The sequence below is a fragment of the Hippopotamus amphibius genome, chromosome 5 (assembly GCF_030028045.1).
Source record: "Hippopotamus amphibius kiboko isolate mHipAmp2 chromosome 5, mHipAmp2.hap2, whole genome shotgun sequence".
In the NCBI taxonomy this organism is placed as follows: Eukaryota; Metazoa; Chordata; class Mammalia; order Artiodactyla; family Hippopotamidae; genus Hippopotamus; species Hippopotamus amphibius.
This window is the reverse complement of record NC_080190.1, coordinates 99,281,248-99,296,878: the sequence shown is the minus strand read 5'-3', so window position 1 is coordinate 99,296,878 and position 15,631 is coordinate 99,281,248. Positions and strand designations below refer to the sequence as shown.

At 34.5% G+C, this 15,631-nt stretch overlaps 1 protein-coding gene across 1 annotated transcript in view; it reads right to left on the bottom strand.

The window, feature by feature from the left end:
- MMP16 (matrix metallopeptidase 16) overlaps positions 1 to 15,631 on the bottom strand; it is a 336,546-nt gene that overhangs the window by 17,124 nt on the left and 303,791 nt on the right. The window contains exon 8 of the mRNA XM_057735374.1: positions 168 to 318. Within this exon, the coding sequence (XP_057591357.1) occupies positions 168 to 318 (151 nt within the window). The remainder of the gene's footprint in view (positions 1 to 167; positions 319 to 15,631) is intronic.

Below are 15,631 nucleotides of genomic sequence, written 5' to 3'. Positions count from 1 at the left end.
GAAGATTTATCTTGAATATTATTTTAAAAATATTTGCAATTCTATTAATTCTTGTGTTTATATCCATACAGATACTTTTATCAAATGTACATGCCTATCATAGAATAGAAAAACTGACTCCTCTAAACATTAGTTAACTGTTTTCCTCATGTGAAGTGTGTACTGACCTGTCCCCCTTGAAGAAATAGGTTTTCCCAACGTCCTCCCACCAAATGGCTGAATCAATACCATGAGGGGGAATTCCGCTTCCAAGAGTAATCAAGTCATGAGGGTAACCAGGTTGAAGAGTCGTGTCCTTGAACACCCAATATTTGTTACCTGTATGAAATAAGTGCAAATGCAGAATACACTAATTTAATACCAGAAATTAGAATATATCTACTAACACAATGCATTTAAAATTCTTTTACATGAAATCCATGAAATATCTTAGCAGCAATCACATCTGGAATATTGATGTCATTTTTGAAACATCAATGGTATTTTCACTCAAGTGGACATGAAAAACTATTTAATAATGTAATCAGAATTTGTGTATTAAGAAATAAAAAAGATCTACAATTTGCCATATTGAAACAGTTTTGAATCAAGGATCAAGGATTCTTCCTCTGGGAATTAGAGGCCTTATTTTCATTCAAGGCTAAACCATTTCTGTGTTTTGTGTATTCTATATGCCCTCAGATTGCGGTACTGATTACAACCTTTACTCTGTTAAAACACTTCTTCTGGGCTGACCCTTTCCTTTTATCATATGAACATTCACAAGTCCATCTAGTCTTACAAAATCATCCTCCGTGGACCTGATGCCCTCTCCTAGCTCTTATGTGATCCTTCTCTTCAAGAGTGGTAACTGAAGGGAGCAAAATGTTAACCCTAAACTTGCTTAGAATTGCCAGAGTATGCAAATACTCAAAAAAAAAAAAAAAAAAAAAAAAGGATGAATTTCAGTCAGCTTTATTGCTGTTTTGAAATTATCTGTAGACAGTACCCTTCCTCATGTTCCACATCCTTGGCAGACTGTGTACACCACTCCCATCTTTGGTACGCCTCTCAAGTAGTCTGCAACCATTTCTCACTCCACTGAAAGTCGACTTAATACCCATTACCTACCGATACCTTTTGTCCTGGAGTCACCAATGCCTACAATTTTCCACCCTTATCTATTGACACAGTTGACCACTTAAAAGAACTTTTCTCCCTGAGCTGTTAGAAAACCATTTGTTGTTGTTGTTTTTTCTCTTTCTTCTTTAGCTGCTCCACTCTGAGATTCATTTATTTTATTCAGTCTTTGAATGTTAACATTTCCCAAGGCTCTATTCTCTGCCTTCTTCTCTTCTTATTTTAAATTGGGCAAAGACAGAGTGCTGTCACAAACTCAAATATTTATAAGCCCTGGGCTAGAGAAGACAGGAGTGGAGTGGCAAGGATATTCAAATATTGAGACACATCCACAAAAGTCAGCAAATATCTACTGCCTTAAAGGCCTATCCACACTCCCCTGCCCAAGTCCTCTTCCTCTGGTCCCTCTGGATCTTTCTGTAATCAAGCAATTTCTTGAATAACTAACTCCTCTTGAGGTTGATATCTGGCAAAATAAAACAGTTAGTATCTTAATATCTAGCAAAGTATCCTGTATCTTTTCTAACAGATGTAAGGTCTTCCTCATTGTTAAATTATTTAAATACTATCTGTAGATAAGACTATGATAAACTGTAACATTCATGTTATACCCAAAGGAATTAAAAAAAAATTAAAACCACTTACTGGCCTAAAACAATACAACACAAATGAACCAAAAAAACCACACCTTAAGGCTAGATTTAGCTGGCAGTCTCTAGTTTGTAATCAGGGTAATGTTATTTACTCTAAGAGCTTCTACTACCATTTGTTATCACTTTAAATTAAAACATTTGTTGAGTACCTTCAGTGTCCCAAGTATCATGTTAGGTACAAAGGATACTAAAGAGAACAAGACAGACCTGATCACTACCCAGATCATCCTGCATTCAAGTGAATTCAGGAGATGAAAAGCAAGAACACAAAAGTGTAATCATAGTGATTGAAAAACTAATGTATGCTATGAAGGAAACACACAAGCTGTTGAGAAAAAGAAAACATAAGGGGAACTTACTTCACGTAAGGCGATCAGGGCCTCTCTGAAGAATTAACACAAGCCACATTTTAAAGAAAGAGAAGATGATGGTACCCATACAAAGAATGTTGGGAAGAATTCCAAGAAAAGGCGAGTTTTATACGATCAAAAATTGAAAGACGATCCATGGAATGTCATAAACAAGAAGAGAGTAGCACTGAAAACCTATACGATGGGCTTGGAACTTAGTTTGAGTGCACTGGTAAGCCATCAAAGAGATTCAGTTAGCATAGGGGTAGCATCTGTTTCCTATTTTCAAAAGATGATCTTTGGTCTTTGGCTGAAAATGGATCTTAGAAGAGTGGAAGTGAGGAGCTCTATCAAAGATCTTTTGCCAGAATTCATTAATTGAATCATTTATCCACATACCAAGCACTGCTTTAGGCACTAGAGATATGGGAGTGAACAAGAAGGGCAACATCTCTACTCATGGCAATTAGATCACAGTGACTGTGTGGGGAAAACTGACCCTAAATAAGCAAAAGAATGAAGATACTTTCAAAAAGAAAAGTGATATTAAAAAAAACCCCATAAATACAATTATGGGGTGGATGGGAGGCTTCTTTGTAGTGGAGATAGGAAAGACCCCTTTATTTGGGCAACAGGTGAATTGTGACTTATATAATTCAAAAGAGCCAACCCATTGAACATGGTCAGAGGCAGAGGAAACACCAAAAGCAAAAGTCCTAATGGGAAAAATCTTGTTAGATAGCTGGAACACAACATAGTAGGAGTATATAGTAAGGATAGAGGCGAGGAACTCTATTTGCATGGCCTTTGTCAAATTGGAACTTTATTCTAAGTGAAATAAGGAAACCATGAATAATTCAGTTAATTTTTTTTTATAAGTCGTCTGGAATAAGATGGCAGCAATAGAGATGGAAAGGAATTATGACAATCACAAATTAATCAGTTTTGGAGATGAAATTGATAGGCATTGCTGATGGGTGGGCTGTGGAGAATAAGGAAAAGATTGCATCAAGGAAAATCCTGAAGTTCTGACTTTTGTAAATTAGAGAATAATAGTGTTATGTAAACAGACAAAGATGACTGAGGTGGATAGGCTGTGGGGGTTCAAATCAAAAGTATGAGAGGTCATTTAGATATTTAAATGAAGAAGTCAAGTAGGCAATTGGATGTGTGTTTGAAGAAAATAGATTTTAAGTCACAAGCATAAATATGGCAGTTACTAATTTATGATTTCATGCAATAATACAGGGGAATATATAGAGAGGATGAATAGTAACCAGGACTGGGCTTCTAGAAACATGTGACCCCCAAAAAGATCACATCAGGGAAGAGGGAAGAGTAGGCAAATGGGAAGGAGGTAGAGGAGACAAGGATGGAAGACTAAAGTAAAATAAAACACAAGAATCCAAAACAGAGAGTGGTCATAAATGGCTCTCTGTAGTCCAAATATGTCTTGAAAGCCAAAAAAATATATAGTTACCTACACAGATTTTCTACAAAGTTGACCCACATGTTCAAATTTGAATTAATCAAAAAACCTTTCTTCTTGTTTAATCCCTATTTGAAAACATGATATGCTAGTGACTCACATCTGAAACCTCCCTGTTCATAGTTTTTTATATCTATTGGATCATTACATTCAGCTAATCTGATTTCATAACTCTTCTTTGAACCTGCCCCCTGCAGATCATTTTTCTTGACACAGGTACTAGATATGCTTTTCCATCATCCCTTTTAAAGTCAACTGTCTTGTCCACAAGCACTAAGGTAGGTCTCAGTGTTCTCTATAGCCTCCCTCTATATTACCACTCCAAACCTAGAGCCAGTTAAAACTCTGCAGTTATGGAGATACGGCTTAAGCAGATGAGAAGAGATGAACAGAGCCATCCATGCCTCTTTCTTGTCAATATGACCCAGGGAATATTGAGAGACTTTCCCACTCAACAGGGTGAACTGAACAGTCATTATCCAGTAGGAGGCCTACAAAGTCATGATTCCCTAGGCAAGCATGCATTATGAGGAAGAAGACATTGAGTAATCAGAGAGGTAGTTTGAAAGAGAAAAGATAATGGAGTAGATGCAAAGAACAAACAAACACAAGAGAAACAAGAAGGCCTATTTAGAGAGGTGGCACGTGTAGCCTGTTTCTGAACTATGTGAGTTCCTGTCACACCCACTCCAAAGCTCAATTATCCTGATTGGGTTTATTTTTCTTTTTACTGAGTGAGACTGTTCAATGTAATTTTTTGACCATCCAAGCATCCACAGATATTAGGTGTATAAGCCCAAGTCTGTTGGCCAAAGTCCTGGCTTTTAGCTGCTGTATCATACTGTCTTCCAGGTGTGTGCCTTAAGAGAAACCCTTTTATTTTACAGTTTTTATTATTCCAAAAGCCTCTTTCCTTGTTTCCCTGCCTCCAGTCCACCTCTCTTTAATCTATCTTCTACAAGGTCATTAAAGAGATCTCCGTAGAGTGCATGCCTGGTTTTATCTCTCTTTTGTTCACATTTTTAAGCAGTTTCCCATTGCATTTGTGATAAAACCCAAACGCAACTATAAGTCATGTCAAGATTTTTCTTAATATGGTCCTCTTATTACACATTACATTACATGCTATTTAGTTCCCTTTCTGGAAAACTGGTATGACTCTTTCAACACTTAGCTTGACATCATTTCGCTGGGAAGCAGTTCCTATCTGATTAAGGTGAACCTCTTACTTTGTCAGAACACTCAGTCTTTGCTTTTACCATCTTCCTTAGTACTCTGCACTTTAATGAATCACAAGCCTGCCACCCACCCTAAGTTGTGAACAACTTGATAAACATATCTGATACCATTTTCCTGCAGCACCTTGTATATAATGTCTGGAAAGCAGTAGGTGTTTAATAAATGGTTATTGATTCAAAGAATCATGTTTAATATCACACAAATAATTGAATACAATACCCAAAGTCTCACATAAAGGGACAATAAAGGGACATAAATAATGTGGGCTTTAGTCTTGAGTCTTGTTGATAGAAGAAGAAAAATTAATTTTATAGCTATGAGCAAGTCTGAGAAAATTTAAAAGCATGACCCAGTACTGTGTTGGAGGACCATTTAAGTGATTATATTTAATTGTATGTTGGGAAATATTATCATAAAAATATACACCTCTCCTGAGCCATTGTTTAATCTGAATACTTTATAAAGAAAAAAGCTACACTCAAAAGGTCACTTCCTTGCCAGAGTTAGTGAGATGGAAAATCCACAGAGCTGTTTCCCAGCTTGCTCTATACTTTACTCATATCTCTATGACCTTTAAAATGCTTTACAACAATAGAAAAAAGAGATTCCTGTTCTGTTAGCCTATATCTCAATGAGTATTTACCTCCATTCCTTTCATTTGAGCTTTAACTAGGAAAGAGTATATAGTTTCAATGCCTCCCATGCTAGCTATGTAAAGTAAAACTTTTACCAGCTCAATTCAGTTGGTTGTCTTTTCTTTCAAGCAGAAGCACTCTAGTATGCTTTAGAGCACTTCTATGTGCCGTTCCTAAACTCTACCCTTTCCATGAAAATTTCTTCATGCTCTTTCCAGGCCTTCTAGTGATATTGCTAGTCTCAAGGATACCCAGAAGGCCTTGGTGCATGCAGCGTGAGAAAATATTCACAGAAATGCAGTTTATGTGTTGTCCAGTGTGTCTCAGAGAGAATAATGTGTGGAAAAAGACAAAGACTTACAGTCCTTCCATGAAAGACTTATTATTATATAAAAGCATTATTTTGGGGAGAGGGAGTTGCGTTTTGGAAATACTCCCCAATACTGTTGGTCAAATGTTTTCCATCAATAAAAGAGAAACTATCTGCCCTTCATTTTTAATGATCAAGGCCTTCGTCTAGAAGATCTCAATTAGCTTTTAATTTTTTTCTTTTAGAAAAAACACCAGGGTTTTTTCTTTTTCTTTTTTTTTTCTTTTTTAATGTATCTATATTCTCCTTAAAAAATGAAACAAAAAAGAAAACACATCAGTACATATTTGAATTCTCCAAGTGCTTATTAAGGAAATACAATTATACACTTCCTTTTGTATTTTGACAAGGTAAGATTTTCACATGAAAAAATTGAAATGACTTTGTTCTTATCTTTTAGATTTTGAGTAATTATGTGATTCATATTCAAGTATTTTTTTTTTTTAATAGGAGAAGTAGATTTTTAAACTACCTTACCATCAAATGGTCTGGTTCTCTAGGAAAATATTGCCTCTTTGGCAGAAAGAAGACATTTACTGGATTTCATATGAGGTTGATTTCTGAAGCAAGTGGAAAAAACTGGTCCTTACTGACATTGTACTTGGCAGAATGCAGAGGAAAATATCAACAAGTCTGAGTTCAAGACAGAGAAGCTTTATAAATAAAATGAATAACCTCAAAGAATGTCTGGAGTTTGAGGGGATTTTATGGATCTTCTAGCCCAATAATTTTTCAATGAGACTCACCCAGCAATCCATCTATCCATCCATCCATCCATCCATCCATCCATCCATCCATCCATCCATTCAATGCATGTTTGTTAAGAGCCTATTCTAGCCAGTAACTGAACTAAGAGCTGTAGATACAATAATGAAGGAAACACACTAGGCTCTTGCTTTTGTGGAGCTGAGGGACTAGCACAAGAAAACAGACACTAAGCAAACAATACCATAAAGAAGTTTAAATTACATGCTTATTCCTACAGGAAAAAGTATAGTGTCTAATTACTTTTAAGAATTTTTATCAAGAGGACAGTGCCTACTCTGGAGGTTGAGACTATTACCTACTTTCCTAATATCCTTGAACTGAGACACTGTTACTGAGGGGAGTACACTATGTTGTTCATGTGTACTAAATCAGAAAAACAGTTGAGAATCAGCCTAACACATTTATCTTACAAGTCAAAAAAGTGACGTGTTTAAAATCACACAACCAATGGCTAATACATTTGTACTATAGTCCAGGTCTCTTAATTCAGTCATTAACTTACTATTTCTAATTGAGTTTCAAAACAGAACATGTTTACACTCTGTCTGGCTTTCAGAATTGCTGATGATTTCCTGCTTCCTTCCCCCTTTATCAACTAATCACTCCACATTTATTATTGGAAGTGTTTATTAATTAATCCACTGTACTATGCTCATGCCTTGTTCATTGTATCCTTAGTAATCAGATACCCTTTCTAAATTATTAATTTTTTCAAAACAATCAACTGTATTTTTGTCTCCTCAGAGTCTACAAAACTCTACTTATACATTTGTATTTTGTATTTTCTATCACAACTATGGTTAGTAAACTAGGGCCACCAGAGCTGCTGCCTGTTTTTGTAAATAAAATTTTATCTGAACACAGACACATCAATTCATTTACATACTGTCTAATCTGCTTTCATCCTACAAGGACAGCAGTTATTATGATAGAGAGCTTATGATCCACAAAGCCAAAAGTATTTACTATTTGACCTCTTACAGAAAAGGTTAGAACATAAATTTCATATTGGCTGGCTTTTCTTCATATAAAATAAGCCTGGATGTAGATTATCCAATAATTATGTTTATTTGGCTGATTGTTGTTCAACATTGATATATCTTTTGAGAACAGTACACATTTTTTCAAAAATTATCATAAATAATCAATATATTCTTTATTAGATTCTGTGGTTTAGTGGAACATTCGACAGCTTTGAAATCAGATCCATCTAGGAGATGACTGCTCTACCAATTATTAGCTGTGAGATCTTGGGAAAGTCATTAAATCTGAGGCTTCCTTTCCTAATTTATACATAAAATACTAACACCTCTTATTCAGAGTTCTGGAAATAATGATAGATCAAATGTATAAAATATGCACACTATATTTGGTTCATAGTACCCAATAAATGGTATTTTTTATTATATAACACAATATTTTATAGAATTTGCTTTCTACCTACTCAAATAAATAATGCCAATAATCAATGATTAAGAACTCTGATGTCAGTGCCAATTATTTGAATTACGTTTTAATTTCTATATTGTTTATAGGTAGGTTACTCAAGAAATTTGAATAAATGCCCGATTTTGGAGGTCATGTGACTTTTTGTTACCAGCATTTATTATCAAGTAAGTAGAGAATTTTGAACACTTATCCAAATGTGGCAGACATTGAGGTGAGTAGCTTAGATCTCCCGTGAGGAAAGAACCAGCTGAATGCCTTTGGATCTGCTGGTTGGGCGAAGCAGTCAGCTGAGTGCCTTTTGTTGGGCCATGCTCTGCTTGGGCAGCTTCCAGGCAATGACTGAGGACAGGAGATACTAGATTCTGACAATTTCTGCCCTACGTGGGACTTCTCTAGTGAGCAGTCTTTGCCCTGGAGTTCCTCATTGAGTTTGCCAAGACTCTGTGCCAGTCCTGCCTCCTCCCCGCTTTATCTTTCACAGGTTTACCTCCCTCCCTCTAACTTTATCTTAGTATTTGCTTCCTAGGGAACTCAAACTCAAAGTCAACAAATAAAAGGATGTGACAAAAGTTTTTGAAAATGAGGAACATTTAGAGACACAAGTACTACTGATGAAAAAATATTGCAACTTGTAGTATAAATAAAAAAGCCATAAGAAAAGCATACCATAGACTTTCTGAATAATTATAAATAAGTACAGGTAAAAATACCATGGGATATTCTCAAATATTAAATGTTTGGCCCCTTGGTATAGATGGTCACTTCATGTCAATGTAAAATATAAACATTAATATTAAAACTCTCTAAACATTTTTAATTGAAAAAATAGGATAGTTTGCATGTTATAAATCTATTATTGTGTAATTGTGTACACCAAGGCCATTGAATGTAAATTTTTTAATCTAATGTAACTTTTTAAGCATCAGTTTTTCATTATTTCCTATAGAAAAATAAGTAATCCTTATCTACTTATATTAAAAGAGCTCTTTTAGGTTATCCATTTTACTATGTAAGAAACAATGTATTTCTACCTTAAATGAACTTCATTAGCACTTTCTAAACCTTTCAAGGGTGATGATTTGTAAGCAGCATAAAGAAATTGCAGTTTATGGGTGTTTGAAATAAAGTAATAATGCACATAAACCATTTCTTAAGCAAACTTTTTTTTTGTCATCTTCTGGTACCACATATTTTAGACAACTCTTTTCTTTTGATGCACATATTTTCTATGCCTTTCTTATTTCCAAACTTTTATTACCCTCCTCTTTTCTGCCTCAGATATTTTGGTTCCTATTCTATAAGTGATTTTTGCCTCTTGAAACAAAACTGTCAAATAGGATGATAAGTCCTGCTTAAAAGTTATTGAGTGATGGCAACAATACGAGACAACTTTTGAGACAACTTTTCAACTATTTAATTTTGACTACTACTAATTTGGACAACACTGAAGGTGTTTTTTAAATTCATGACCAACTCTGGGAGGAAACTGTACCAACTCAATTTCTAACATAGATTTTTGATATTATTAACTTATAACCATTCAACCTGAATATGACTAGTAATCGAGGATATAAACATCTGCCTTGATTGTGTTTACAAACATTACTGTATTTTACAGGATTTACCTGAGTGATATTAGGACAGCTGACTAGTACAAAGTGTGTAGTATATTAAGTTGCTGGAGAAAAGCATATTACTTCCCTGGGGTGTGATGCATTTTCTATTTCTGGGGCTTTCTCACTAAATAAACCAACTTTTGAACATAAATGAAAGAGACTGCCTCAGTTTACTGCTAAATATCAAGTAGAGGGATGAGGGGGTCTGTTTAGACATTACTATTCTAAACAATGCCAGGTATACCATGTGACAGTCACATATACCAAACCATGAGACTGGCTACCATTGAGTAGAAAGGCCTGCAGTTTATACAGATGAAATACATGAAGCTACACTGAGTAGCATATTGACCAGTGAAGGGAGATATTAAGAACTGGCTTCTTAAGAAAAAACAAAAACAAAAACTACATACATGAGGTTAAAAAGAAAATTCCTTGAGATATTTGTTCACTTACTTATACTTTGCTTCATTACTCAAAAATGTGATAAAATGGTAAAATATAAATAGAAAATAAACAAAGATAAGACTAAGGAAATTAGAGAGCAAAAAATAGAGCATATATAAGTATATAAAATAACAAATATGGAATTACTCAAAATGTGGGCATCAAAATATTTTACATAGTCATTTCCAATATAAACACTTATTTGAAAATATAATCACTGTAAATTGTAACTTCTATATTAAACTGAGATTATACATTTTAAATATGAGGTATGCAATAAATAGATTGTCTAAATCAATATTTAGTTAATTTCTCATGTTACTGTTCTCAATAGCACGAGAACTTTAGCCAAGAAGAGACAGGTTGTCCCCTCTCTGCTCTACGGGGACACTCTTCTTGATTATCACTGGACTTAAGTGACTGAACTAGAACAGTATTAACTTTGATGCTCATAACTAATCTGCTGTGGAGCAATGAAGGAATAAAATTTTACTACGCATGGTTACTAATGTATTTAAATTTATGAAATAAACTACTCCAACAAAAACTGATATGAAAAGCAATAAACAGTACACATTTAAAATATATAATTTAAGTTTCAACATATGTATATATCTGTCAGCATATCCAATGGATCTATATAATCAATGAACATGTCCATCATTCCGAAAAGTGTTCTCATGCCCCTCTGTATTCTATCCTGCCCAATCTATCTCACTTGTTCCCAGGCAACCACTGAGGTACGTCCTGTCACTGTACATTAGTTTGCACTTTCTAGAATCTTATACTAATGTAACAGTACAGCAAGCACTTCTTTTTGTCTGAATTTTTAAACTCAGCGTAGTTATTTGAGCTTCATTCATTTACAGTATGAATCAGTAGTTCATCCTTTTTTTATTGCCGAGTAGTATTACATTATATGGATATTCCGTAGTTTGTTTATCCATTCACCTATTGAGGATACATGAATAGTTTTCAGTTTTTGTTTATCACAAATAGGTCTGCTTTGAATATCTGCATAGATGTCTTTGCACAAATGTTTTGTCTTGGGAAAATGTCTCAGTACAATAGTGTCTGTATGTTTAACTTTTAAAGGAATTGTCAACTTGGCATGGTTAGTTTGGCATGGTTAGTCCTTTTAAATTTAGCCATTAGCATCTCACAATGGTTTTAACTTACATTTCCCTAATGACTAATATTGCTTAGCATCTTTTCTTGTGCTTACATGGCATCCATATGTCATCCTTCTTGAAGTTTCTGTTCAAACTCTTTGCTTATTTTTGAGTTGCTTTTTTTTTTTTAATGAGTTTTGAGAGTTCTTTACATATTCTGGATACAAATCCTTCATCATATATGTGGCTTGCAAATATTGTCTCTTAGTTGATGGCATGTCTTTCTATTCTCTTAGTGTCCTTGAAGAGTAAATTCTTAAAATTTTGATGTTGCCCAATTTACCATTTTCTTAATGAATTGTGATTTTGACATCAAATATAAGAAATTTTTGCTCAAGTCATAGTCACATATATTTTTATCCTATTTTTTTTTCTAGTTGTTTTATAGTTATATGTCTTACATTTAGGTTTGGATCACTTAGAATTCATTTTTATATATGGTACAAGTTGTGAATTAGAGTTATATTTTTTCAATGAACCCATGTTTTCAGCACCATTTGTTGAAAAATTATCTTTTCTCCTCTAAATTTCCTTTGTACTATTGTCAGAAATTACTTGTTCATATATGTTTTTAGTCTATTTCTGGATTCTCTATCCTGTTTCACTGATCTATTTTTTCTGTCTTTACACCAATGACACACTGTCTTGATTAATGTAGCTTTAAAATAAGACTTGAGGGAATTCCTTGGCAGTCCAGTGGTTAGGATTCCCAACTTTCACTACAGGGGCCTGGGTTTGATCCCTGGTGGGGGAACAAGATCCAGAAAGCCATGTGGCAAGGCCAAAAAACAAACAAAAACAAAAACTTGAAATCAAGTACTGTTTTCAAACAAGTTTTGTCCATATTAGGTCTTCTGAATTTGCACATGAATTTTAGAATCAGCTCAACAGTTACTACAAAAAAGTCTGCAGAGATTTTGATTGTGATTGTACTGAATCTACAGATAAATTTGGCACAAATTGACATTTGTAATAATATCAAGTTCTCAGACCCATGAATAAGGCATATTTGTCCATTTGTCTTCTTTACTTTCATTTAGCAATGTTTTGTAATTTTCAGTGTATAGGTCATACACATTTTATTTTTATTTACCCCTAAATATTTAATATTTTTGATGCCATTGTAACTTTTTTAAATTTCATTCATTGATTATTCTTTTCTAGTACGTGATGGGAGACAATTCTCCATAGGTCACTTGCTTTTCAGTATTTCTCATGAGCAGAGAAACAGATAATGCCTTTCTTTTGGACTTTATTTCCAAAGATGTCTGTATGTCAACAATCTTGGGTTATAGAGAAGGAGTCTCTTTCCACAGTAAAGAGAGGATTTGTTTACTTTTCAAAAAAAATTAAATAAAATGTCTCCTTCTGGGGAAAAGTTAAGCAGCTTACTGCTTATTATAAAAGACTTAGGTTCTCTAAGCTTGTGGTTCCCCTCTCCCACGAATAAGCCCAGTTCATCTCACTCTTTGAGAACTGGAGCTCATACAAATGGCTACTGCTTTTGAGTCTCTCGTCTCTGAGTCAGGAATCTCATGTTTTCTGCCAACATTCATGAAAATGTGTCAGGCTAACTTGTTAGCTTACAAATAGAGTAAAGTCATAGAGCCTTCACAGCCTTGAAAACATATAGAAATGCAGTTAATTTTTGTATGATGGTCTTATATTTTGAAATCTTGCTAAAGTCACTAATCAATTATAGATAATTGGTTGATGGTATCCAATTTTCTAGATAGATAAGCATGCTGTCTGTGAACATATTGATAATTTTACTTTATGTTTATTACACTAGATAAAACCTCCAGTAAAATGTTGAATAGAATTGATAAGTGTGGACACCCTTGTCTTGTTCCTGATCTTATGGAAAATTCAGACACTGTGAATTTTGCCTGGTTGGGTGAATATTTTTATATCTCTATAATTATGCTTGAGCTTTGCTCTTGGACTGTACATAGAAACAATTTGATTACTTCAGGTGTTTTAAGATATGTTAGGTAGGACTGAAACAGTGCTTCTTCTAGGGTAATTACTATTCACTACGGAGGCAAGACTCTTCTTACTACTCTATCTAGTGCCCACAGACAACCCGTAACTGGTGGGAACAAGCACTGTTAGCCCTATATGTCAGGCATTGTTTCTTTTATATCGATTGCATGATTCTTTCTCCAGACTTCAGTCACATCCTTACACACATATGTTGACCAATTCTCTATCCCATTCCTTAAGAATTTCCTTTGATAATCTCTGAATCTTCACTCTGTGCAGCTCTTTCCTCTGCGTTATTTTGTCTTGTGAACTGTAGCCACCTGTGCTCCCTTGACTCTCAGCTCTGTCTCCTCAACTGAGAGAATCTTCTGAGCTCTACCTGGATTCCTGCATGTTGGGTCACAGCCTGGAAATTATTTCAAGAGAGGAAACTGGGGCAATTTCTGGGCTTACTTCTTTTTAACTCTCAAGATTCACTGCCTTTATTTCTTGATGTCCAAAGTCATGAAAATCATTGTTTTATATACTTTGTCCAATTTTTGGTGGTTTTAGGTGGAAAGATAAATCTGATCCTTATTATTACATCTTAGCTGGAAGCAGAGAATACCCTTATACTACACTTTTACATATCAAAAAGCAATAAAATTCTATTAAGATATAAAACTGATCACATCTATAGAGGGCAAGCTATATAGTTTTTTAATTGCATACTGACAACTCCCACTGCATTACATACAAACACATATAATTTTGCCCAAAGTTCAAAAATTATACAAATCATACCAAAATATGAAGTTTTAATTGTATCTAGCAGCTTCCTATTTTTAAGCTATTTAAAGTTCATTTGAATATATAACATATGCTTTCTTATATTACTAAGACAGTATTTATATTTTATACCTAAAATTATAACATTCACTTCTAGTTATGTTTAAATACACACCTTCAAATTCTTATGCAAGATGAAAGCAAGGCTAACTCTAAGTACATTTAAGAAATAGATGATTAAATAATTTGTATAACAACATGGGCTTTAGTTAAGCAGAAAGAATATAAGACAAAGCTAGTTAAGTATAAGTACTATTGTATAGTATAGATTAGAAGAGAAAAACATAAAGGAAAAACAAGGAGAAAGAAAATAAAGGGAAAGAGGGACAAAGAAAAGAACAACTTGGAGAAAAATAACACTTAAATACATTAATAACAGTTACCCAGGATGGCTGGTATAGTCTGAGACCAACTTGTATAGAGCTGTGAATACAAACACCGATTAGGATTTGGATTTTATTCTTCATTCATTCAATAATTATTTTCTTATTGTTTACTACAGTCCAGTCATTGTTTAAAACAGAGTTCAGCAAACTAGGACAAATGGGCTGTTTTTGTACAGTCCAAGAAGAGTTTTTACATTTTCAAAGGTTGAAGAAAATAAAAGGGTATGTAATAGAGATGGTACAGGCTTCAACGGCTAAAATATTTGCTATTTGGTCATTATAGAAAAAGTGTGTCAACTCCCAGTTTAAGATATTGGGGATACAACAGTATTTAAAAAAAAATAACTAGAGAAGATCTTGACTTTATGAGCTAATATTCTAGTGAGAAGGATACAGATGAGCAATAAATAAGTGAAACATATAATTTGCTGAATGATATGTAGAAAATTAAACAGGGAGGGAAACTGGACTGCTAGAGATGAGGTGGTCTCAAGGTCCATAGAATGATATGGGGATGATGGTCTTGGGATGAGAGTTGATCTGATTATCTAGACTTTGAGGTGGTAAAGGCCATAAAGAGATGGTGGCAAGCTGAGACAGTAATTTTGACTGTGATTGTTGTGAGAAGGGTAGGAAAGAGGGTGGTGTGTAACTCAAAACCCAGGGTTCTAGGACTCTTAACTCTCCTGCCAATAATGAGATAGATAACAGGGAAGGGAGTGTTCTTATTGAAACAACCAGAGCTTCTGCCTCCCTCTGGATAAGCAATGCCATTTGGGATAACGGAGCTAGCTGATGTTCATAGCTGGGTTTGGAGAAGGTTTATTTGAAGGTAATGTGGAGAGGAAACTGGAGGAAGGAAGCATCATAGCAGGGCCCTTGGAGTGACAAAGTTCTAAGATTAGACATTTCCTGATACTGACAATATACCAAGAAGACACTACTGACAAGCTAAACATTCTAAAAGTTAATATATATGTGACAAGAGACAGAGTTGTTTAAGCTGTTAGCATCACGACATAAGAAATACCATACTGAGTCAAATCAATATTTAACCATATTGCTTTTATTAAAATGTTTGTTGAGCACCTGCCATGCACCCAACACTGTTCTGGGAACTACAA